The 27,025-nt window shown below is 35.5% G+C and overlaps 1 protein-coding gene across 3 annotated transcripts in view; it reads left to right on the forward strand.

Annotated features, from left to right (window-relative positions):
• PIK3R4 (phosphoinositide-3-kinase regulatory subunit 4) overlaps positions 1–27,025 on the forward strand; it is a 77,659-nt gene that overhangs the window by 12,584 nt on the left and 38,050 nt on the right. For all 3 annotated transcript variants that reach the window (XM_072792812.1, XM_072792811.1, XM_072792813.1), the window contains exons 4-9: positions 163–745; positions 4,274–4,408; positions 6,083–6,304; positions 14,550–14,723; positions 17,531–17,676; positions 20,060–20,263. In XM_072792812.1, the coding sequence (XP_072648913.1) occupies positions 163–745; positions 4,274–4,408; positions 6,083–6,304; positions 14,550–14,723; positions 17,531–17,676; positions 20,060–20,263 (1,464 nt within the window). The remainder of the gene's footprint in view (positions 1–162; positions 746–4,273; positions 4,409–6,082; positions 6,305–14,549; positions 14,724–17,530; positions 17,677–20,059; positions 20,264–27,025) is intronic.

A 27,025-nucleotide genomic window follows, 5' to 3' on the forward strand; every position in this document is an offset into this window, starting at 1 on the left:
TTGTGGTCAAGTTCTGAAAGTATTTTGAAAGGTGAAGATTGAGGAGAGTCACAGTTACCGCAAAATCCTTTATGTCATGTGTAAGTTGCCCTTGTAGCTTTCATCTGATTTAATCTGCTGTTCTCAAATCTATTTTTTGCTCCTTTTCTCCCCTTGGTGTAGGTAACTCAGATGATTCACCGTGAGCCAGATAAACGTTTAGGGGCAGAAGATTACCTAAAGCAGCAGCGTGGCAATGCCTTTCCTGAAATATTTTACACATTCCTTCAGCCCTACATGGCCCAGTTTGCCAAGGAAACCTTTCTTTCTGCAGATGAGCGCATTCTGGTTATACGGAAGGATTTGGGCAACATTATTCACAATCTCTGTGGACATGATCTGCCAGAAAAAGCAGAAGGAGAGCCTAAGGAAAATGGGCTGGTTATCTTGGTGTCTGTTATAACGTCCTGTCTGCAGACCCTTAAATACTGTGATTCCAAACTTGCTGCTTTGGAACTTATTCTCCATTTGGCCCCAAGATTAAGTGTAGAAATTCTTTTGGATCGTATTACTCCATATCTTTTGCATTTCAGCAATGACTCTGTTCCTAGAGTGAGGGCTGAAGCCTTGAGGACGTTGACCAAAGTTCTTGCTCTTGTCAAAGAGGTTCCTCGCAATGATGTCAATATATACCCGGAATATATTCTTCCAGGCATAGCCCACTTAGCCCAAGATGATGCTACTATTGTTAGACTAGCCTATGCTGGTAAGAGCTTATTGTCCAAGTCATAGTCACTCAGAGTTTTGAAGTTAGTGGCTATAAAACCTCTTGTTTCTCTGATTTCTTTGGGAATTCAAGAGTGAATTGTGGTCCTTGAACTTTTTTGGGTACATCTTAATAAATTTTGTAGCTAATCTGTGCCTGGGACTCAGCTTTTGGTTGTACTCATTTTGAAGCGATTAGAATTACCAAGTGGAAAGCATTTAATAGAGAAGCCTGTAATTTTACTGGTTATACTACATTTAATTTGGAGTGAGACTCATGTTTACAAGTATATTCTGATTTAGTGTCTTTAGGTCTTTATAAAGTTTCTTTGAACAGAGATGCTAGCTTAGAACAGAGATGTTAGCTTTAGGATACAAGTCTGTTGCTATTCAAAAAGATGGATTTTGCTGGATAATTTGGTATTCAAAGAACCTAGCCTATTACCAAATTTTAAGATCCTTTTAGTTACTGTCATGTTAAGGTGTGTGGTTTCTTTGTGATGAGGTTATAACACATCCACCTGTTTTACTTGTAATTCTCACTTGTAAAATTAAGTGAGACAGATTCATGTTTTTAGCTCCCCAAATTAATTCTGTATACTCTTTTGTTGCATGGAAAATGTCACTGAAACATTAAGATAATTCATAATTTATTTCTAATATAATCTGCTGGAAATCAGAGATTCTGTTTTGGTCTTTGTAAATAGTACATAACGTATAGTGATGATATTATCACTATTTGGAAAGGTACTTGCTAGGTTCATTAATTTTACTATTTGCCTGTCATTATTTTAATGGAACATATAAAAAATGGTCATTGGACTCTGGCCTTATCTCTGGGTACATCCACAAAGTGGTGGTGGTTGTAAGTTTTTTTCCTAAACTCATATTTCCATTTGTATTTATCCGTTGTCTATTATTTATGGTTTCTGGTTTCCATAACTGTATAGGTATAAATGTCAGGCCTAGAAATTTCAGGAGTTCATTAAGACACATACATTTGAGTTTATAATTTGTAACAAGGTAATTTATAATTCACTTGCACACAGAAATAATTAAATCAGATAAAATTAAAGTTTATAGGTTTAAAAACAAGCTGTATCTTTAGAGTTTTGTGACTTTTTGATCTTAGTTTGTTCTCAGTTGTGTTAAATGGGTAAGGTTCTGATGTGTAGCTGCTATATTAACATAGTGACAGGCAACTACTAATAGTGATAGTCTAAAAATAATAGCTACTATTTATTGAATAACCTGTGTGTCAGCATCTGCTGCTCAAGGTTGCAAGGATTAGTTGCAAGAGACATATAAATTTTAAGATAGATTCCAGATTTTAAGATATATGGATTCTAAGATTCTAAAATCCATTCTAACTCTTGCAACTGCCTTGAGCAATAGATGTTATATTACTTTCAGTTACAAGTGAGGAAATTGGGAATGGGAAAGGCTAAACAATATGATCTAAATGTATCTGGTCTCATTCTTTTCTCAGTTCTCAGAGCTGCTGGTCTGTACCTTGATTCTGAAGCAACTCTGCTTTCCTTTGGTCTTCTGGGTCCTTGTGGTGAGAGTCCATAGTAACCCAGGGTCAGTGATGGTACCTTGCAGTGTCCTTTCATCATGGCTTAGTGCCTGATAAAGCTGCTTTTTTCCCCCAGTAGATCCAGAAGTCCATTTGAACTTATATGGTTAAGTATAACTAAACCATATGTGTCAGTAATTATGAAAGTTTAAAATCATTTTTTAAATGTCTGTTATGGCATTCTTTTAAGTGATATAGATTTGTATCTTTTATAAACATTCAAGTATGTTGTGGTTTATGAACTTAAATGGGGAAATAGGCAAAGATCTACTCAGATTTTAAAGGTGCCCAGGAAAGAAGGTTTTTCCTAATAAAGATATATCCATTAAAGTGGGGACGTTCACCTGAATTTTGACTTTTTTTTTTTTAAAGATTTTATTTATTTTTTCATGAGAGACAGACAGAGAGAGAGAGAGAGGCAGAGACACAGGCAGAGGGAGAAGCAGTCTCCATGTAGGGAGCCTGATGTGGGACTCGATCCCAGGACTCCAGAACCATGCCCTGGGCCAAAGGCAGGCGCTAAACTGCTGAGCCACGCATTGATCCCCCAGAATTTTGAATTCTTATCAGAGGATGCCCCAAATTCTCCCATCTTGAGGGTGAGCAGGCATTACAGGGTATTCTCTTGGGTACCTTAGAGGTAAATTTTTGTTCTTCAGAACAGTGTTGAACCTGTTGGCGGGTGAGGGGTTGGACTCTGAGATGAAGGTAATCATTGCACTTGATAGACTCAACAATCTTAGCTCTTAGGAGATGTACCTCAGTTGTAGTGGTATTCAAAATTAAGGAAAAAGTGAGTCTTAGAATTGATAAAATAAGGGAGTTAAGTTTTGTGTTCAGTACTATTTACTGCTAAGGAAAAGAGTGCAGTCTTTGGCATTATAGTCTTATGTTAAGCACAGAAATGGGATGGAAAGAAGGAAAGAGGCACAGACATAAATAAAAGTAAGGGAGAAGAAAGTGTAAGCAAATCTGATAGCAAATGTGACAACAGAAATTAGAAGTAGGTATTTCTGCAGTGGTAAGGAATATCAGGCAGTCTTAGAATATAGAGAGAGAAAGGAGAAAATACAACTGCAGAAAGTTGGCGAACAGTCTCACACTTTGGTTCATTAAGAACTTCAGAGTATCACAAGGAAAGCAGTCTAATAATAGTTGATTCACTTTGGTAATAGCTTTTTGAGGTAGATGTGACTCGTGTGTGTGAAGAAACATACTCATATGTTAAGCAGACAGCTACTAAGTGTCAGGGGTCAAGATTTGAGCTGGGGTCTGTGATTCTGAAGCCCAGCTTGTCCTGTTATTTTAACGTGAATGTTTCTCTGTTTAATGAATATCTCTCATCTGTTAAGAAACTATAGGTCTCTGTAGAAGGATTAAGCTTTTCCCTCAGTAGATTTGAATGCTGTATTTTGGGCTATTTTTGTATTTTTTCCAGTTTTACTGAGATATAATTTTATTGAGATATAATTGACATATATCACTGTGTAAGTTTAAGGTATAAAGTGTAATGATGTGACTTACACATACTCTGAAATGATTACTATGGTAAGTTTAGTTGGCTTCCATCCTCTCATATAGGTACAATAAAAAGCAAAAACAGAAAAAAAGATTATTTTCTTTGTGATGAGAACTCTTAGAATTTTAATCTCTTTTATATATATCATACAGCAGAGGAACTATAGTGTTTATGGTGTACACTTTATTTTTAAAAGAAGTTTATGTTTCATTATTGAAACTGTTAGTCATAGATTATGAGATTAGTTACCAGAAATTACTGAAGATTAGGTTTAGTGCTAAATTGAAAAGTCCTACTTTTCCTCTGTAGTTTTATGATTATTATTTATATGTATAAAGAGGAATGAAAGGTTATAAACATTACAAGGATTGAAGATTATAATCATTATAAATTTTCCCTTTTTTTAAAAATAAATTTTCCCTTTTTTATAGAAAACATAGCTCTGCTGGCAGAAACAGCTTTGAGATTCCTGGAATTAGTACAGTTAAAAAATCTCAATATGGAAAATGACCCAAATAGTGAAGAAATCGGTGAAGTTACGCATCCCAATGGAAATTATGACACAGGTAGTGTGATTTTCTCTTCCAGGTTTCTTGTTATTTGGAATGAATTATTATTTGGAATGATTTACTAATGTGGACTTGAAAGACACCATCATTGAAATTTTCATATAAGATGAAAGAATACTATGTATGTGTATATGGCAAAGGTCCCTGTTGTCTGATTGTTCTCTCTCTTGTACACTTTTGTACACTGTTATCTAACCAGAAAATGATCAGCTTGTGCCACAGATTCTGAGATCAGTTGTTTTTCAGCCAAAATTGATTTGTGTCAATAGTAAAATTAGCTGAATTTTATAATTCTTACAAGAGGAAAGAAAAAAAAACATTGACAGCATCATAGCTAAAGAATCTAAACCGTTTCTCCTTAAGTGAGTATACCTTGAGTATCCTCAATCATGAACTATGTTTATCTCATGCTAATCTATGATTTATGGATCAAAACCTACCCCTTGTACTTTAAATGAACAGATGGGATGGTAAACTCTTTGAGGTCAAAGTTCTTGTCTTAAGTTTCTTTACATACAAACAACTCTTGGCAGGCTTTTAATTAATGTTACTGAGTTAAAGATTTAGAAGTAAAATAATATACTTAGATCTGTCCTAGGATGTTTCTAGTTCAGGAAAACTAGAGAAATCTAGTTTTCAGATTTTTATGCTATACAACAGTAATGGCTCTGTTACTTGTTAGAATGGCGTCATTTTTAGACAGTGTATATTCTCTATAGTTGAAGACAATGGAATAATTTTGAACTTATAGAAGAATGTATCAGAAAGGAAAGGAAATCCTTGCTTTTTTCATGGAATTACTTAGAAAATAACACTGTCCTACATTCTATAACCATGTAATTGGACATTTATAAAATGAAGTTTAGGTTAGGTGTTAAACCTTTTTGAAAGTTAATCTAAAGTTTGTCTTAATATGAACATAGTATTTTGCATATCAGACCACCTTTTCCCTTGACTGTGGCTGCACCAGGAGTGGCCTTTCCCCTCATTCATTTAGCCAACATAATTGTTAAACATAAGCTCAGAATTAGGCAATTGTGTGCCTGCTCTAAGCACTAGAAATATAGTGGTGAATAAGACAGAAAAGATTGTCCTGTTGAACTTACGTTTTAAAAGGGAAGGGAAAAGGGGAGAGTGGGTAGGAGATAAAGTCAGAGAAGAAGGTGGTAGCCAGATCATATAAAGTCTTGATAGGATTTTCATGTGTATTTTCTGCTTTCTAAAAATTTAGTAAGCTGACCTTAAAAATACTTTCTAAAAGTATTAAATGGTATTATCAGTTTATATCCTTAATCAGTCTAGTATTTTGAAGTCCTTGATCGAGTTGATTTTATTGGTGGCAGTATGAACTTTTTGGTGCTTTCCTATAGAACTCTCCTTGAGCCTTAAAAATAGACTTGTTTAATTAATGAGATAGTAACCGTGGTTGTGGCATCTGCCTCTCAGGATGTTGTTGTTTAGTTTGTATTTTGGTTTCCCATCTATCCTCCAGAGTTTTGAACAGGAGAAAAATTTAGTGATTATATACTTTTGTTTTTTAATTGATTATATACTTTTTATGGTGGCTTCTGTAATCATTCCATTTCTCTGAAGAAGAAGGAAGAAAGAAGACTATGTCTTTGTCTTGGGAAAAAAAATTGATCCTATCTTTACTTTTTTTTTTTTTTTTAGAGTTGCAAGCCTTACATGAAATGGTCCAGCAGAAAGTTGTCACTTTGCTAAGTGACCCTGAAAATATTGTGAAACAAACCTTAATGGAAAATGGAATAACACGGTTGTGTGTATTCTTTGGACGTCAGAAAGCCAATGATGTTTTATTGTCCCACATGATCACTTTCCTAAATGATAAGAATGATTGGCATCTGCGTGGAGCTTTTTTTGATAGTATAGTTGGTATGTTTTTCCAATTGTTTTAAAATGTATCTTTAAGATTTTGAATTAAATGATACACCCATGAGGTCTGAAAGATAGCTGACAAGACAGCCAAATTTCATTAATAATGAAATGAGCTCTTGTGTTTCTGTCTGTATTTATGATGCTTTTGGATAATAAACGTATTTGAGCTAATCAAGGGATTGGCTCATTGATACATTGGTAGGAAAAACCATCATGTGGTTATTAAACAATGTTTTAAAAGAGTGTTTAATGACCTGGAAAAGTACTTTGAAACACTACTAAAGTGACCACTGTAGATTTAAAAAGGTAACAGTTAACAAATCATACGTTTATAAAGAAGTCTGGAATATACTAAGATTTGTATACTATTATTTCTGGGGCTGGGATTGTAGATGTTTTTTTTCTTTGTGTTTTTTATATTTGTTAAATTTTTTTATAGTAAACATATATCAGAAAATGACTTTTACAGTCAGAAAATAAGAGTTAAGCTACAAGTATGACTGAGAATCAATTAGGAAGAAAATTGAAGCTTGCCAGGCTATGCTTTGTGTAAACTGAAAATGTGTGAAAAATTAAGTGTTTTTTTTTCTTTTTTTCTTCACTTTTTTCAAAATGTTAGTTTTTTGTTTGTTCATTTGTTTTGTTTTTCGGATTCCACGTGTAAGTGAAATCATATGGTATTTGTCTTTCTCTGACTTATTTCACTTAGCATCATATCCTCTAGATCCATCCATGTTGTTGCAGATGGCAAGATCTCTCTGTGTGTGTGTGTATGCACATGTGTACACACACATGCACACACACAGACACACCCGCATCTTCTTTATCCATTCATTTATTGGTGGATATTTGGGTTGCTTCCATGTCTTGGTTATTGTAAGTAATGCTGCAATAGACATAGGGGTACATACAATTTTTCGAATTAGCATTTTTTCTTTTAGGTAAATACCCAGTAGTGTAATTACTGGATCATAACAGTATTTCTATTTTTAATTTTTTAGGGAACCTTTATACTGTTCTTTATGGTAGCTGCTGCACCAATTTACATTTCTACCAACGGTGTACAAGGATTCCTTTCTTCACAATCCTGCCACCATTTGATGTTTCTTGTCTTTTTGATTCTCGCCATTTTGAAAGGTTAAGGTGATATTTCATTGTGGTTTTGATTTGAATTTCCTTGATGATTAGTGATGTTGAGCATCTTTTCATGTATCTATTGGCCATCTGCATGTCTTTTTTGGTAAAATTTCTATTTAGGTCCTCTGCCCATTTTTAATCAGATTATTTATCTGGATGTTGAGTTGTGTAAGTTTTTTATACATGGTAGATATTAACTTATGAGATACATCATTTGCAAATACCTTCTCCCACTTGGTAGTTTGCCTTTTTGTTTTGTTGATGGTTTCCTTCACTGTACAAAAGCTTTTTATTTTGGGATAATCTCAGTTTATTTTTGCTTTTATCTTTTGCTTGAGGTGACATATCTAGAACATGTTTCTGTGGCCCACATCTAAGAAATTACTGCCTATGTTTTCTTCTTGGAATTTTATGGTTTCATGTTTTATATTTAAGTCTTTAATCCATTTTGAGTTTATTTTGGTGTATGGTTTAAGAAAATGGTTCAGGGGCAGCCCCCGTGGCGCAGCGGTTTAGCGCCGCCTGCAGCCCGGGGTGTGATCCTGGAGACCCGAGATCGAGTCCCACATCGGGCTTCCTGCAGGGGGCCTGCTTCTCCCTCTGCCTGTGTCTCTGCCTCTCTCTTTGCTCTCTCTGAATGAATAAATAAATAAATCTTTAAAAAAAAAAAGAAAATGGTTCAGTTTCATTCATTTGCATGTAGCTGTACAGGTTTCCCAGCACCATTATTGAAGACACTGACTTTTCCCATTGTATATTCTTTCCTCCTTTGTCATGGATTAATTGACCATAGAGATGTGGATTCATTTTGGGCCCTTAATCCTGTTTCTTTGACCTATGTGTCTGTTTTGTTTTTTATGCCAGTACAATACTGTTTTGATTACTACAGCTTTGCAATATATCTTGAAATCCGGGATTGTGATAGCTCCAGCTTTGTTCTTCCTTAAGATTGCATTGCATTGGCTATTTGGAGTCTTTTGTGATTCTGTACAAATTTTAGTATTATTTGTTCTGGTTCTGTGTAAAATGTTGGCATTTTGTTAAGGATTGTGTTGAATCTTCAGATTGCTTTGGGTAGTATGGACATTTTAACAGTATTTTTTCCAACCCATGAGCATAGTTTATCTTTCCATTTGTTTGTATCATCTTCAGTGTTTTTCATTAATGTTTTATAGTTTTCAAAATTTAGTTTTTCACCCTATGGTTAAATTTATTGCTATGTATTTTATTCTTTTTGGTGCAATTGCAGATAGAACTGTTTTCTTAGTTTCTCTTTCTGCTTTGTTATTAGTATGTAGAATTGCAGGATTTCTGTGTATTAACTTTGTATCCTGCAACTTTACTGAATTTATTCGAATAGTGTTTTGATGGAGTCTTTAAAGCTTTCTAATATATAGGATCAAGTTATCTGCAAATAGTGACAGTTTTACTTATTCCTTACCAATTTGTATGCCTTTTATTTCTTTTCCATGCCCAATTGCTGCAGCTTAGACTTCCATTACTATTTTGAATGAAAGTGGTGGAGAGTGGACTTCCTTGTCGTGTTACTTTTCTTAGAGGAAAAGCTCTCAGTTTTTCACCATTGAGTATGATGTAAGCTGTGGGTTTTTTACATATTATGTTGGGGTATGTTTCCTCTAAACCCACTTTGTTGAGAGTTTTTGTCATGAACAGATGTTAAATTTTGTCAAGTGCTTTTTCTGCATCTGTTGAGATGATTATATAATTTTATCCAGGCCATGTTATTATGGTTACCAACTAACCTTTTTTAAATATAATTTTGTACATGATTATAACAGCTTGTCTGTTAACTTAAAAGATTGAAAACTATTCTATACGTTGGAAAGTTTCACTGATATCTGAACTTTCTCATATAATTGCAGAAAGCTGTAGAGTTTAGATTATTGGTTGCCAAGAATCTAGAAAACTAACTGCCAAAAGGTTTGCCCTTTTTCCCCCCCCAAAAATAAAAAAAACTCATACAGCAACAGTATTGATATATCTGCAAATGCTGTCATACAATATTTTGGAGAAAAAGATACTTTTCTCCGTTTAACAAGTTTTGAATTGTTCTTGCTTTGTTATTATTGGAGTTTATTGTGTCTCCTATTTTCAGACATCTTGATAGTTAAAAAATTTAAAAAATTTTCGATGTACAATTGGCATATATTAGTTTCAAATGTACAACAGTGATTTGATACTTACATATATTATGAAGTGCTCACCACAGTAAGTGTACTTACCAAAGTTATTGTAATGTTATTGTTTATATTCTATGTTGTATTTTACATCCCATGACTTATTTTATAGCGAAGTTTGTACTTCTTAATCCCCTTCACCTATTTCACCCATCGCACCCCTTTCCCCTCTGGCAATCACCATTTTGTTCTCTGTATTTATGGCTCTGTTTCTGTTTTTGATTAATCATTTCCTTTTTTTAGATTCCATATATAAGTGAAGTTATACGGTATTTGTCTTTCCCTGTCTGACTTGCTTAACTTAACATAATACCCTCTTGGTCCATCCATCTTGTTGCAAGTGGCAAGACTTCACTCTTTTGTCACTGAGTAAATACATTGTTGTATATATGTACCACGTCTTCTTCATTCTTTCATCTTTTGATGGAAGGCCCCTTCCATATCTTGGCTTTTGTAAATAATGCTGTAATGAAAATGGGAGTACAGAAATCTCTTTGAGAGCCTGAATTTATCTCTTTGGGTATATATCCAGAAGTGGAATTACTGGATAATATGGTATTCCTGTTTTTAGTTTTTTGAAGAATTTCATACTGTTTCCATAGTGGGTGTTATCAATTTACATTCCTACCAATAGTGCACAAGGATTCTCCTTTCTCCACATCCTTGCCAATGTTTGTTATTTCCTCCTCCTGGTCCATTCCTAAACATGTGGCCTCCATGTGGGTGCTAGTGGCATGGGAAGAACCACTGCTGTGCCGGTGAACTGCTCTCTGCTGCCATCCTCCCCTCAGATGGTATGGCTGAGATGTCTTCTGGTGTCCCGACGACCACCTCCTGTCCCCCCACCAGTATTTCCCTTTGGATCAGTTTCTCTTCTCAGCCAGGTTGTGTCCCCAACCCCCTCAGCCTCTTCTCTGCACATTGCTGAAAGTCTGGGCTTATCTCAAGTTCTGTGCTTGAGCAATAAAGTAGAAATAAAAAAAAAATACTAGCCATTCTAACAGGTGTAAGGTCATCGTGGTTTTGATTTGCATTTCCCTGATGATTAGTGCTGTTGAGCATCTTTTCATGTGTTGGCCATCTGTATGTCTTCTTTGGTAAAATGTCTATTTGGGTCCTGTGCCCATTTTGTAATTGGATTGTTTCTCTTTCTGGCATTGAGTTGTGGAAGTTTTTAATATATTTTGCATATTAACCCCTTATTGAATATATCATTTGCAAATATTTTTTCCTATTCAGTAGGTTGCCTTTTCATTTTGTTGATGGTTTTTTCCACTGTTTTGTATTAGTTTATTGATTCAACTCAGTCTTTCCTCTCAAACTTATCTAATGCCATTCTTAGTATATTTTGCTTCTCACACCTTTTTATCTTTCTTGCTTTCTTCCTCTTTCAAATTTTATTTTTAGTTCTTTTTTTCTGGAAAAGGTGGTTTGTAGAACTTCCACCATCTATTGATCAATTCATGTGTATTTTGAATCTTGCCTTTATGTTACTTTTTTATTTTAAAATAATTTTCGTTGTTTTTGTTTAAAGTAATACATGCTTGCTGTAGAAAATTTGGATAATTAAGAAACCAAGAAGAGGGCAGCCCGGGTGGCTCAGCCGTTTAGTGCCACCTTTGGTCCAGGGCGTGATCCTGGAGACCCGGGATTGAGTCCCATATTGAGCTCCCTGCATGGAGCCCGCTTCTCCCTCTACCTGTGTCTCTGCCTGTCTCTCTCTCTCTCTGTGTCTCTCATGAATAAATGAATAAATAAAATCTTAAAAAAAATACCTATCTGTTGTATTGTGAAGATAAAATTAATTAACATATGTAATGGTGCTGGGCACATAAGTACTGTGTATGTATTATATTACTTTTTAATCTTATTATTTACTAATTCTTTTTCTGATAACATATATCCAAAACATTTACTGTCATAAAAATTTTTTTGAAATCATAATTTAGGGGCAGCCCGGGTGGCTCAGCGGTTTAGTGCCTGCCTTCATCCCAGGGTGAGACCCGGGATCGAGTTCCGCATAGGGCTCCCTGCTTGGAGCCTGCTTCTCCCTCTGCCTGTGTCTCTATGCCTCTCTCTCTCTTTCTCTCTTTCTCTCTCTCTCTCTGTCTCTCATGAATAAATAAATAAAATCTTTAAAAAAAAGAAATCATAATTTAATAGATTAAGATATTCCATTATATGGTTTTATCAGAATTCATCATTTTTGGATATTTAAATTATTTTCACTCTTTTTCCTACTGTATAGAGATAATATTTTACATAAATATTTGCTTCTAATTATTTTCTCAGGCTAGAAGTCTGAAATTTTAGTTATAAAGAATATGAATATATTTTTAAAACTCCTGATACATTTTATAAGCTTTTCAAAGAAGTATCATTTTCCATTCTGATCAGCATTGTTTGACCATACTGCATACTCTTTCACATGGAATAGGCTTCAAATAATCTTTGCCTGTTGGTATGGTAAAATGATAACTTGTTTTGATGTGTATTTCTTTGCTTATCTGTGGAGGTGAAAAACTTTCTCATGTTGATTACTCATTTGTACTTTTTATTCTATGAATTTTTAATTATTTTGGCCCATTATTTTCTGATGACTGTATGTCTTTCTTGTTGATGTTCTTGAGCATTTTATAAATGTACATGAAAAACATTAACTTTTAATCATTGGCAAATACTTTTTTCAAGTAACATGTTAATAATCTGTTGGGTGCACATCTTTTTTTTTTTAATAAAGCTTTATTTTTCACACTTAACTGTTTAATTTTTATTTTGGTCTGTGGTATAAGGTGAAATCTGATTTTTCTCAGAAAAATAATCAGTTTTCCTGACACGATTAAACATTTCATTTCTTTCCCATTGATTGATGAAGCTTATGTTACCATCAGTTGCATACTTATGTCTTTCAGTTTTAGTTTTCTGAGTATCTTTTTCTCTTCTCTTGATTTCTCATTTCTGTACTCAATATGATACTCTATTATTTTAGTTATATCAAATTTTAATTATTAGGTATTTATGAGCAATTTTAGTATAGATTAAGTTCCCCAGATGTCAGTCTTTTTTTTTAAATTTTTTTTAAATTTTTATTTATTTATGATAGTCACAGAGAGAGAGAGAGAGAGAGGCAGAGATATAGGCAGAGGGAGAAGCAGGCTCCATGCACCAGGAGCCCGATGTGGGATTCGATCCCGGGTCTCCAGGATCGCGCCCTGGGCCAAAGGCAGGCGCCAAAGCGCTGCACCACCCAGGGATCCCCCCAGATGTCAGTCTTATTTTCCAAAACATTTTGAACTGCTTTGGCTCATTATACATTTCGGTTTTTAAAGTTCCTAAATATAATCCACAGGAATTTTGGGTAGTATTTTTCCTTTTATTAGAAAAAAAAATGTCTAGAATTACTTTATAGGAGAAATATGCTTTTGTAAATTATTCAAAATCTGTAAAGTAATGTATAAAAAGCAATAGTTGGATTTTACAGAAGTAGCTGCTCTGGATTTTTAGTTTGATATCTTCAGGTGTTTATTGCCATATCTCTAATATTTTTCTATGACTTTTAAGAATTGTTAGATATAGACTTATCTCTTGACTTTTTTCTATGCCATATGAAAATTTAACTCATACCATGCCCTGATCCCTCTTCCCCTCTGTTTTTGAGATAGAGACCACTGTTTTCAGTGCTTTAGTTTTTAGTGGCTGTTTTTGTAACTTTAAATAATTAAACCTACATCTTATTGATCTACTTCTGATTTGGACTACAAGGAGATGAATGCTCCTTCATTTGTCTCCTTTTCTTGGTTGGTTGGTTATTTCAACCAGTTATTGACAATTCAACTAACAAATGCATTGCATAGTTGATAACATATACATTTTGTTGTGTAGTCATAACAAGATCTTGTGCTTGTATAGACTGATTCTGAAATTTCAAAGCAAAATTTACATGATTATGAATGTGTAAACTTTACTGACTTTAGAACCAAGTAGTGTGCTATATTTGTATTTGCTTCCCCACAGTTCCAGTGCCATGACTCCTATATCACTTGATGAAAATGTTTATGGTGTCACCAGTGGATTCTCCTTTCTGTCTTCGGCAGATTGTTGAGGACATTGTACATTTTAATTTACTTTTTATTTATACCATGATTTTCTTGAGCAATTTTTTGTTTGTTTGTTCTGGGGTTTCAGAGTCCTTTATTTTCCTTTTGAAAGGAAGTAATACATCTTCTTTACCTTGTTTGTAATATCAAGCTTCTTTCTTACCAGTTTTATCTATTGCTTGTAATATGTTCCATTTTTCTTTTTGATAACATTTTTGAAATTTACTGGCTTTTAGTTCTAATTTGCTGGTTGATTTCTGAATCTTTGCTAGCTGTTATCAGTTTCTCCCCCTGAATTCCTGGGTTCTGTTTGTTGTTTTGTACATTCTACATTTGCTTTTTTTCTGAAGTACATTCTCAAGAACTTACTTAGGAAGGGTTGCATGGGAAGTTAATCCACATAGTCCTTGTGTGTTGCAAAATGACTTATTTTCTCGTTCTCTTATTTTATTGGCCGTTTAAGTGTAAAATTTATTTCGTAACTTTGGAGGTCTTACTGTTGTGTACTAGTCTCCATTGTTGCTAGAAATTGTTTCATGAAGCTTGTTTTTATCGTTCCTCCTTTCTTTTTGGGGGACATATTTTTCTTTCTCTTAAGTTCGTAAGATCTTTATTTCCCATGGTGTTGCAGAATTTCTTGGTGATTTGCTTTGGTGTGGATCTTTCTCATTTATTGTGCTATGTAGGAAATGCAGTGTTTTTTCCTGGATTTTTGCTCAGTATATTTGGGTTTTGATTAATTTTATTAACTTAATGGCATTTGTACTTTCAGGTATAGAATAATTACGTAACGTTGCTTTTCTTTTTCAGGTGTTGCTGCCTATGTTGGTTGGCAAAGCTCCTCAATTCTCAAACCCCTGCTGCAACAAGGTCTTAGTGATGCTGAGGAATTTGTTATTGTTAAAGCTCTTAATGCCCTTACCTGTATGTGCCAGTTAGGGCTGCTACAAAAACCCCATGTCTATGAATTTGCCAGTGATATTGGTAAGTTTCTGTTTCTCAAAATTAGGAGAAAATTAAGGTGTCTTAAGAGAAATAACAAATGATAGAGCATTGTAAAAGTTCTAGACAATATGGAATCAGGGTTTTAATTTTATTATTCCTTGTGTGTGTATGTCTGTTTCCGTAATAATATTAAGGAGAAAATGTATTGTCTTAACATGCATAACTTGCTATGTGGAATATTTTCCTACTCATTTTCATTTTCTGAATTGTGACATCAGTGCTTTTTTTTTCTCCTATGAAAGTGGCATTATCTTTATGGATCGAGTTTTTCTAGCCTTTGACTTTGATTCTCCTTATATTGATGAATATTCTTTGTGCATAAATATGTATATGTATGTTCTAATTTCATATAATGCATTTCTTCTGTTGTCTAATTACTTGGAAACTGTTTTTGAGACTTAATGTAGCTTATAATTAGCATTTTATTTATCTGAAAAATGAATGTCTGTCATTTTTTAAACAAAAATCATTATAAAGATAGTTTTTTACCTCTCAAGTTTTGCAATGGAGATTGTTCTGGGTTCTGCTGTTTCTTGTGATTGATCTTAGAATAAACATATGGGATACTCTGTATCTTAGCATCAAAATTAATGACTATCTTTAAGTATAGAATAAACTCAGTATAGTACAACTTCTTGGACATGGAACTCCCTGAGAACTGGAACTGAATTTGGTACTATCTGTCAGAGAGGAAAAAACCTTGCTGAGAAAAATCAAGTAAATAAATCATTGGTTGGCATTTTGAACTATTTCAAAGAAAAAACAATTTTTAGTAACTTAGAAGTGTCTATTTAAAACATGCAAACCATATACATCTTGCTGTCCTTTTTTAATTCATAGTCTATTGTGATTATTAAAGGGAATGGTGGTGGTAATAATGGCATCATGATTTCTTTGACAGTTTTGAAAAATACTACACTCTTCCCACGTAGGTGTTACAAATACTCCCCTTCCCTTGTGCTTGTCCCCAGATAATTAGAATGTATTAGAGGAAAGATCAAGTTCACTGTTTTATAGGAAATCCTCTTGAGTGTTTGAGGTTCTTTATATCAGCTACTTACTGATACAGTGATGCTGTATGTCAGTCAACCATAAAATCTCAGTAAAATACTTCAGTAAAGTTCTCCTCATGAATCTGTGGGCTGGATGGGTGGCTCTGCTTTAGGCTTTGTATCTCCAGATTGTCTGTGGTGACAGCGATCCATTTCTCATTCTGGTGCCCATATTAGATGGGCAGCAGTTTCTTGGGTTATGTTCTGGGTAATGGCAGAAGCATGAGACAGCAAGCCTATCCATATAGCACATTTCAGGGCTCTGTTAGTGTTATGTCTGCTAATATCCCATTGGCCAGAGCAGGTTGATACGACTGAGCTAAAGGCCAGAGGTAGAGAAGTACCCTTTGTATATCATGAGCGCAAGGCAAAGAGTGCGATCGTGTAACAGAGATAATGTAAAAAATTGGGACTAATAACTCAGGCTCATACAGTGTCTAACACCTGCCAGGTCATTTTTAGCTACTTTTTGGAGATTTTTCAATATTTTTCCAGTCCTCATTTTGCCTGTTGTCAAAGGAAAGCTACCAACCCTTCCTTGTTGTATCAGAGGGCTGCTTTGTGCTTATGAAATAAAACCTTCTCCATGTGTAATTAAAAGAATTGGAAATGGGAGAACTTTGGAAACAGAAACTTTGAACAAATTTTTTCTCTGTCCCTTTTTATATAAGTGATACTGGCATATGACAGTGTTCTTATTTCCCTGTCACCCAAAATTTCTTATAAAATTAATATCCTCTAAATGCCAATGTTTTTGCATACTCACAACAAATGTGTGTGTGTATATATATATATATATTTTTTTTTTAATTTTTATTTATTTATGATAGTCACACACAGAGAGAGCGAGAGAGGCAGAGACACAGGCAGAGGGAGAAGCAGGCTCCATGCACCGGGAGCCCGACGTGGGATTCGATCCTGGGTCTCCAGGATCACGCCCTGGGCCAAAGGAAGGTGCCAAACCGCTGCGCCACCCAGGGATCCCTATATATATATTTCTTTTGAAAGTTCTTTTCTAAATAAGTTTAAAAGTTTGAATTTTATTCTAAATCTTTGATTAGTTGAAGTCACTGATTTTTGAGTATAATACACAAGATAGTTAAAAGGAGTGAAAAGGCATTTATTTACTTTTCTTGCATATTTCATTGTTTTTAGTTTTTTAATGATTTTATTTGTGAGAGATTGAGCAGAGAGAGAGAGAGAGAGATAGAGAGGGAGCTTGAGTGGAGGTGAGGGGCAGAGGGAGAGGCACAAGCAGACTCTCTGTTGAGCAGGGAGCCTGATGCAGGGCTTGATCCCAGGACGCCGAGATCATGACCTGAGCTGAAGGCAGATGCTTAACCGACTGAGCCACCCAGGTGCCCCTAATCTTATATTTTAAATTCTTTAAGCATGGCCATCATATTTTCTGCCTTTAGTTTCTATTCATAATGCCTTGTGAATGAATTCATGAATGATGTATTAGATTTGATCAAACCTTTTCATTAAAAAGAATGTCAGGTAAGTGGCTCCTTTTATTTTTTTACGGTATTATTGCCGATATTTATGATAGGGTCTATATAATATTAGTATGTTGAGTTGAGTTTATGCTATAGAATAATTGAGTATGTGAAGGCAGCTGATAACATTGTGGTATATCAGTTGTGTTTTAAAAGTGAACATTTGTTTATACTAGTAGTTTAAAACTATTTGTGGGCATGGTTTAAATCCATACCTTTTTCTTTTCTTATTTAGCCCCATTTCTGTGTCATCCCAATCTATGGATACGCTATGGTGCCGTAGGATTTATCACAGTGGTAGCTCATCAAATAAGTACAGCTGATGTATATTGCAAACTGATGCCTTACCTTGAGCCATATATTACTCAACCAATAATACAGGTATGCTTATTCCAACTTGGAGTCAATCTTTTCTCCAAATAGTACCTCTTAAAAAAAAGGTTTAGAAAGTCCTATTTTTATTTAAAATTTTAAAGATTTAAGTTAGCTATAGCATTTTCACATTCCTTTAAGCTAGTTAATGTTAATGGAACAAACAGTATGGAAGGTGAGAAAAGTTCAAGAGACTTATGTTATATATCATGTTATGCATAATATAGCACTCAGTAGTTCATACTTTATTTTCTTATGTGCAGTGTTGTAAAACATGTGCTGTTAAAGTGAAATATAGTGGAAATGTGCTCTGCTTTTATTGTAAAAAAGTATAACTGATTTTAGCCCAAGTCAGCATTTATAATAAATTGGAAAAAGCCTTTTACAGATGTTCATTTTTTGGACCACCAGCTGGTTCTGATTTCTTTCCTTATCTTTTTCTTTTTTTTTTTTTTTAAAAAGCTTAATCTTTTAAGATCTAATTTAATCTTTTAAAAAAATCTAATGACTTGTGCCCCCCTCCTCTCTTCCCACCCAGTATAGCACTAGATGATAAATTTCAGGTTTTTGGTTTGTATAAAGCAGTTATTTACCTTATTTACCCAACTTGTCAGCATTTACATCCTTTATCTCCTGGAAAGCTCTAAATTGAGTGAACTGTTGAGAGATGATACTGTTAAAATATTCTGAAATACTCTATATGTTACTAAAAATCTATTTCCCTTTGCAAATTCACATGCTTCTAGCTTCTGCTATGTTTATATCTCAATGTATTTTCCCTTTGGTACATTGGAAAACATCTTGGATATATTCTGGAAATGAGGCTTTGGCTCATTTCCACCCTTTTCCCCATATATTCATCCTTTTCTGGGGATCATCATTATTTCATAGTTTGTAGAATTTTTCTCTCAGCAAATTATATGTATGTGTATGTGTGTATATGTATATTTATGAAAGATATTACTAGCAAATATGCCTTTTTATTTAATTAATTAATTTTTAAACAGCTTATGTATTTAAGTAGTATGTCTGTACCCAGTATAGGGCTCGAACTCATGACCCTAAGATCATGAGTCACATGCTCTTCCAACTGAGCCAGCCAGGCACCCCAACCCTTTTTTCTTTTAAAGTTTAATAAAGTTTTCTTGGATCCTTTGTCTTCCTTTCAAAAGATTCTTCTACTTTTGACTACTTATTTCATGTAGAAGTTTATTAACTCTTTTATAACACAATGTGGAGAAAGTATCCATGGGAATTAAAAACTACATGCATTTGTAATAACTTCATGGTGGTTTAATAAATCTGACATTAAAAAAGAATCTGACATTAAGTGGTTTTTGTTGTTAGAAATCTGCACCACTCTCTTTGTTTCCTTAGGAATATATATATATTATATATGTATAATATATATATCTGTGTAAATTCATATATATGTATATTACATATAATATATATTTTTTGCTTTTTTTCATTGCTTTATTTTTTGAAAGGTCAGGATTGGGAGTTGAGAGGCTCGTTATCCATATGCTTCATAAATCTTACCTTTCTACGGTTTGAATTAGACAAAAGATACCTTTTTATGCTGGTTTTCACTGGCCAGCTTATCAGGTAGTTAAATGTCTAAAGAAAATGCTCTTCTCTTGGTTGCTGTTAGTATGTTCATCCTTTTTATTATATATGCATTGACAAGGAGGATATTCTTTTGGATAATGAAAGATATCATGAACTCTATGGAGAAAGCAATGTTTCTTTAGAAGGGGTTGAAGCTACTGGGGAACGTGATGACTGCTGGGCAGCCCTGTGACTGTTGAGCATCTTTTCTCTGTCAGTACCTGTTGGCTGTTAGGCCTGTGAGCCACAGGTAGTTTTTTGATCTAGGAGGTCATCTGACATTTTGGCATCCAGACAAAGTCTGTTATTTTAAAAATTTTTCTAGCCTGGTGTATGCTATTATTCTTCTAGTATGGAAGACACAGATGCGTACTCACATGCTAGCTACATTATGTAAAGAAAAACTTTGGCTCTTTTTTTTAAAAGATTTTATTTCTTCTTGAGAGACACACAGAGAGAAGCAGAGACATAGGCAGAGGGAGAAGCAGGCTCCCTGTGGGGAGCCTGATGCAGGACTTGATCCCAGGACCCTGAGATCATGACCTGAGCTGAAGGTGGATGCTCAACCACTTAGCCACCCAGGTGCCCTGAAAATCCTTGGCTCTTAAAGGTCACTAGTATTCTTTTTTCTTCTAAGCAAAAATTGCAGATGTTAGTGTCTCCCATTTTCTTAGAAAATGAATATCTATGTTAACTTTACACAGGTTGTATATACTGAATATGAAAATAACTGTACTATATGTTCTATCTTTGGCTGATTCTTTTTATTTTTTTAATATAGATTGAAAGGAAACTTGTTCTACTCAGTGTTTTAAAAGAGCCAGTAAGTCGGTCTATATTTGATTATGCTTTGAGGTCTAAAGATATTACTAGTTTGTTCAGACATCTTCACATGCGCCAGAAGAAACGAAATGGATCTCTTCCTGACTGCCCTCCACCAGAGGATCCTGCCATAGCACAGCTTCTGAAGAAATTACTCTCACAGGTTGTATCACCTTTCTGAAATCTTAATTTAAACACAGATTTCATAAAAACATTCAAGTATCCATTTAGTTATGAAAATATTTTGGGTCGATTAGGCTGTATCATAACAAATGAGTAAATAAAGCTGCAAATATATACATTTGCCTTGGCATTTAGGAGATACTAGGATGGTGATAAGACATTGGTTTGAGCTAAATAAGGAATCGTGGTAGACTATCAAGTTTCTTTTGTGATTATTGTCTATATAAATAAGGTAGAGAGTAGATGTAACTTTAAATTTGAGTAATATTCTTGATTCAATTCCATATTTTGCCAAAAAATAATTAAAGAAATTCAATTAGAAGAAACATTGCAAAGCACAGATGCAGGATGGAAAGATCCTGGTTTATTTCAGTCCAAATTTAGAGAGTTCTCACTAATGTCTTTAGGACATTTTGGTTAAGAGAATTTGTCAATCATGTCTTGTGTAATAAGAAGATGAGAAAATGTTTCAGTTGGTAGAGAGAATTTGATGTTTGAGGTTATAAATCCTTTCTTGTATTGTACCAGTCACTGAATATCCAGTGCTGTTTCATGTTCATATGTTGGTTTGGGTGAAGGAAGAACCATTTTGGTTCTTCTGGGTCTCAATTTGCCTGGAGGTTAGAGCTGCCTCTGAATGTCTCTTCTTAGCTGGTGGTTCTGTTTCCTATATTTTAGAAGTCTTAATTTGATATGACTTGAATCACCAAAGAGGTTTTTCTTCAGGTTTTCTTTTAACCTTGGCTCATACATTAGATGTATATTATATTTTAGAAAGCAATTTATGGAAAACTGGATATTGAATCACATTTTTCTGTTGTTTCTCTTGAGTAATCCTTATCAAAAAGATTTCAGCATGCAGTTAAAACCACCTCAATTTAGTTGTTTCTTTGAGTTTAGATGGTGGTTCTTTGTATTTTTCTGTCCTACAAATTCTGTATATTAAATTAAAACCTTTTATACTAAAACTTAGTTGTAAGTCATTAGTTACTTGGGCCACTGTAGCTCCTGGTTCTTGCTTTTCACCTTGCTGTGGGTATAGGTTTTGTCATTGCCATGTGTAAAAGGAGGGAGGGGGAAGGAGCAGTTTCCAGTGCTTTTTACTTTCTGCTTCCTCCTGTTCTCCTAAACCCTTCTACCATCTCTGCTTCCACAGCCAGCCCGTCATTCTTGTGTACCATGATGAAATCAGTAAAACTTACTGACTCATAGTCCTCTGAAATGTTAGTGTTTGATATATTCATTTCTCTGTCATTTGTACCCTCATTTGAATGAGTGGGGAAAGAGGACCAGGTTTTCCCTGGTTTTATGTTGTTTCTTAACAACAGTTTCAGAAAACAGCTTCAAAGCTGACATTGGAACCTTAAACCCGTCTGACTCTAAAGCCCGTACTCCTTCACCATGCCATCTTGCCTCAAAATAAAGGACAAGGAGCAAAGGCTGAGAGGCTTGCTTAAGATTTTTATGGACTTAGGAAGAGTTCATGTGCAGTTCATCTCCTTTGACCCCTCCAACACCTTTTGTCTGCCTTCACTTCTTTTTGTTTCTTCCACTACCTGAGTTTCTTGGGATTACTTGCAGAGGCTTGCAGTCAGGGGCAGCTTTGGAGTTAGGAATTGAGTCCCTGTTCCTAATGTCAGAGATACAGAGGGAAGGATGCTTTTAGCCTCTGCAAATGGGAATTTTGAATATTACTACAAAATATTTTTTTTTTTTTTTTTTTTTTTTATTTTATTTTATTTTATTTTTTTTTTATTGGTGTTCAATTTACTAACATACAGAATAACACCCAGTGCCCGTCACCCATTCACTCCCACCCCCCGCCCTCCTCCCCTTCTACCACCCCTAGTTCGTTTCCCAGAGTTAGCAGTCTTTATGTTCTGTCTCCCTTTCTGATATTTCCCACACATTTCTTCTCCCTTCCCTTATTTTCCCTTTCACTATTATTTATATTCCCCAAATGAATGAGAACATATAATGTTTGTCCTTCTCCGACTGACTTACTTCACTCAGCATAATACCCTCCAGTTCCATCCACGTTGAAGCAAATGGTGGGTATTTGTCATTTCTAATAGCTGAGTAATATTCCATTGTATACATAAACCACATCTTGTTTATCCATTCATCTTTCGTTGGACACCGAGGCTCCTTCCACAGTTTGGCTATCGTGGCCATTGCTGCTAGAAACATCGGGGTGCAGGTGTCCCGGCGTTTCATTGCATTTGTATCTTTGGGGTAAATCCCCAACAGTGCAATTGCTGGGTCGTAGGGCAGGTATATTTTTAACTGTTTGAGGAACCTCCACACAGTTTTCCAGAGTGGCTGCACCAGTTCACATTCCCACCAACAGTGTAAGAGGGTTCCCTTTTCTCCACATCCTCTCCAACATTTGTTGTTTCCTGCCTTGTTAATTTTTCCCATTCTCACTGGTGTGAGGTGGTATCTCATTGTGGTTTTGATTTGTATTTCCCTGATGGCAAGTGATGCAGAGCATTTTCTCATGTGCATGTTGGCCATGTCTATGTCTTCTTCTGTGAGATTTCTGTTCATGTCTTTTGCCCATTTCATGATTGGATTGTTTGTTTCTTTGGTGTTGAGTTTAATAAGTTCTTTATAGATCTTGGAAACTAGCCCTTTATCTGATATGTCATTTGCAAATATCTTCTCCCATTCTGTAGGTTGTCTTTGAGTTTTGTTGACTGTATCCTTTGCTGTGCAAAAGCTTCTTATCTTGATGAAGTCCCAATAGTTCATTTTTGCTTTTGTTTCTTTTGCCTTCGTGGATGTATCTTGCAAGAAGTTACTATGGCCGAGTTCAAAAAGGGTGTTGCCTGTGTTCTTCTCTAGGATTTTGATGGAATCTTGTCTCACATTTAGATCTTTCATCCATTTTGAGTTTATCTTTGTGTATGGTGAAAGAGAGTGGTCTAGTTTCATTCTTCTGCATGTGGATGTCCAATTTTCCCAGCACCATTTATTGAAGAGACTGTCTTTCTTCCAATGGATAGTCTTTCCTCCTTTATCGAATATTAGTTGCCCATAAAGTTCAGGGTCCACTTCTGGATTCTCTATTCTGTTCCACTGATCTATGTGTCTGTTTTTGTGCCAGTACCACACTGTCTTGATGACCACAGCTTTGTAGTACAACCTGAAATCTGGCATTGTGATGCCCCCAGATATGGTTTTCTTTTTTAAAATTCCCCTGGCTATTCGGGGTCTTTTCTGATTCCACACAAATCTTAAAATAATTTGTTCTAACTCTCTGAAGAAAGTCCATGGTATTTTGATAGGGATTGCATTAAACGTGTATATTGCCCTGGGTAACATTGACATTTTCACAATATTAATTCTGCCAATCCATGAGCATGGAATATTTTTCCATCTCTTTGTGTCTTCCTCAATTTCTTTCAGAAGTGTTCTATAGTTTTGAGGGTATAGATCCTTTACATCTTTGGTGAGGTTTATTCCTAGGTATCTTATGCTTTTGGGTGCAATTGTAAATGGGATTGACTCCTTAATTTCTCTTTCTTCAGTCTCATTGTTAGTGTATAGAAATGCCACTGACTTCTGGGCATTGATTTTGTATCCTGCCACGCTACCGAATTGCTGTATGAGTTCTAGCAATCTTGGGGTGGAGACTTTTGGGTTTTCTATGTAGAGTATCATGTCATCGGCGAAGAGGGAGAGTTTGACTTCTTCTTTGCCAATTTGAATGCCTTTAATGTCTTTTTGTTGTCTGATTGCTGAGGCTAGGACTTCCAGTACTATGTTGAATAGCAGTGGTGAGAGTGGACATCCCTGTCTTGTTCCTGATCTTAGGGGAAAGGCTCCCAGTGCTTCCCCATTGAGAATGATATTTGCTGTGGGCTTTTCATAGATGGCTTTTAAAATGTCGAGGAATGTTCCCTCTATCCCTACACTCTGAAGAGTTTTGATCAGGAATGGATGCTGTATTTTGTCAAATGCTTTCTCTGCATCCAATGAGAGGATCATATGGTTCTTGGTTTTTCTCTTGCTGATATGATGAATCACATTGATTGTTTTACGGGTGTTGAACCAGCCTTGTGTCCCAGGGATAAATCCTACTTGGTCATGGTGAATAATTGTCTTAATGTACTGTTGGATCCTATTGGCCAGTATCTTGTTGAGAATTTTTGCATCCATGTTCATCAGGGATATTGGTCTGTAATTCTCCTTTTTGGCGGGGTCTTTGTCTGGCTTTGGAATTAAGGTGATGCTGGCTTCATAGAACGAATTTGGAAGTACTCCATCTCTTTCTATCTTTCCAAACAGCTTTAGGAGAATAGGTATGATTTCTTCTTTAAACGTTTGATAAAATTCTCCTGGGAAGCCATCTGGCCCTGGACTCTTGTGTCTTGGGAGGTTTTTGATGACTGCTTCAATTTCCTCCCTGGTTATTGGCCTGTTCAGGTTTTCTATTTCTTCCTGTTCCAGTTTTGGTAGTTTGTGGCTTTCCAGGAATGCGTCCATTTCTTCTAGATTGCCTAATTTATTGGCGTATAGCTGTTCATAATAGGTTTTTAAAATCGTTTGTATTTCCTTGGTGTTGGTAGTGATCTCTCCTTTCTCATTCATGATTTTATTAATTTGAGTCTTCTCTCTCTTCTTTTTAATAAGGCTGGCTAATGGTTTATCTATCTTATTAATTCTTTCAAAGAACCAACTCCTGGTTCTGTTGATCTGTTCCACAGTTCTTCTGGTCTCGATTTCGTTGAGTTCTGCTCGAATCTTTATTAGCTCCCTTCTTCTCTTGGGTGTAGGATCTATTTGCTGTTTTTTCTCTAGCTCCTTTATGTGTAAGGTTAGCTTTTGTATTTGAGTTCTTTCCAGTTTTTGAATGGATGCTTGTATTGCGATGTATTTCCCCCTTAGGACTGCTTTTGCTGCATCCCAAAGATTTTGAACGGTTGTATCTTCATTCTCATTAGTTTCCATGAATCTTTTTAATTCTTCCTTAATTTCCTGGTTGACCCTTTTATCTTTTAGCAGGATGGTCCTTAACCTCCATGTGTTTGAGGTCCTTCCAAACTTCTTGTTGTGATTTAGTTCTAATTTCAAGGCATTATGGTCCGAGAATATGCAGGGGACAATCCCAATCTTTTGGTATCGGTTCAGACCCGATTTGTGACCCAATATGTGGTCTATTCTGGAGAAAGTTCCATGTGCGCTTGAGAAGAATGTGTATTCAGTTGAGTTTGGATGTAAAGTTCTGTAGATATCTGTGAAATCCATCTGGTCCAGTGTATCATTTAAAGCTCTCGTTTCTTTGGAGATGTTTTGCTTAGAAGACCTATCGAGTATAGAAAGAGCTAGGTTGAAGTCACCAAGTATAAGTGTATTATTATCTAAGTATTTCTTCACTTTGGTTAATAATTGATTGATATATTTGGCAGCTCCCACATTTGGAGCATATATATTGAGGATTGTTAAGTCCTCTTGTTGAATAGATCCTTTAAGTATGATATAGTGTCCCTCTTCATCTCTCACTACAGTCTTTGGGGTAAATTTTAGTTTATCTGATATAAGGATGGCTACCCCTGCTTTCTTTTGAGGACCATTCGAATGGTAAATGGTTCTCCAACCTTTTATTTTCAGGCTGTAGGTGTCCTTCTGTCTAAAATGAGTCTCTTGTAGACAGCAAATAGATGGGTCCTGCTTTTTTATCCAGTCTGAAACCCTGCGCCTTTTGATGGGGTCATTAAGCCCGTTCACATTCAGAGTTACTATTGAGAGATATGAGTTTAGTGTCATCATGATATCTATTCAGTCTTTGTTTTTGTGGACTGTTCCACTGAACTTCTTCTTAAAGGGGAATTTTAAGAGGCCCCCTTAAAATTTCTTGCAGAGCTGGTTTGGAGGTCACATATTCTTTTAGTTGCTGCCTGTCTTGGAAGCTCTTTATCTCTCCTTCCATTTTGAATGAGAGCCTTGCTGGATAAAGTATTCTTGGTTGCATGTTCTTTTCATTTAGGACCCTGAATATATCCTGCCAGCCCTTTCTGGCCTGCCAGGTCTCTGTGGAGAGGTCTGCTGTTACCCTAATACTCCTCCCCATAAAAGTCAGGGATTTCTTGTCTCTTGCTGCTTTAAGGATCTTCTCTTTATCTTTGGAATTTGCAAGCTTCACAATTAAATGTCGAGGTGTTGAACGGTTTTTATTGATTTTGGGGGGGGATCTCTCTATTTCCTGGATCTGAATGCCTGTTTCCCTTCCCAGATTAGGAAAGTTTTCAGCTAGAATTTGTTCAAATACATATTCTGGCCCTCTGTCCCTTTCGGCGCCCTCGGGAACCCCAATTAAACGTAGGTTTTTCTTCCTCAGGCTGTCGTTTATTTCCCTTAATCTATCTTCATGGTCTTTTAATTGTTTGTCTCTTTTTTCCTCAGTTTCCCTCTTTGCTATCAACTTGTCTTCTAGGTCACTCACTCGTTCTTCCACCTCGATAACCCTCGTCGTTAGGACTTCTAGTTTGGATTGCATCTCATTCAATTGGTTTTTAATTTCTGCCTGATTAGCTCTAAATTCTGCAGTCATGAAGTCTCTTGAGTCCTTTATACTTTTTTCTAGAGCCACCAGTAGGTGTATAATAGTGCTTCTGAATTGGCTTTCTGACATTGAATTGTAATCCAGATTTTGTAACTCTGTGGGAGAGAGGACTGTTTCTGATTCTTTCTTTTGAGGTGAGGTTTTCCTTCTAGTCATTTTGCTCAGTGCAGAGTG

This window comes from Canis lupus, chromosome 22, assembly GCF_048164855.1.
Source record: "Canis lupus baileyi chromosome 22, mCanLup2.hap1, whole genome shotgun sequence".
Classification (NCBI taxonomy): Eukaryota; Metazoa; Chordata; class Mammalia; order Carnivora; family Canidae; genus Canis; species Canis lupus.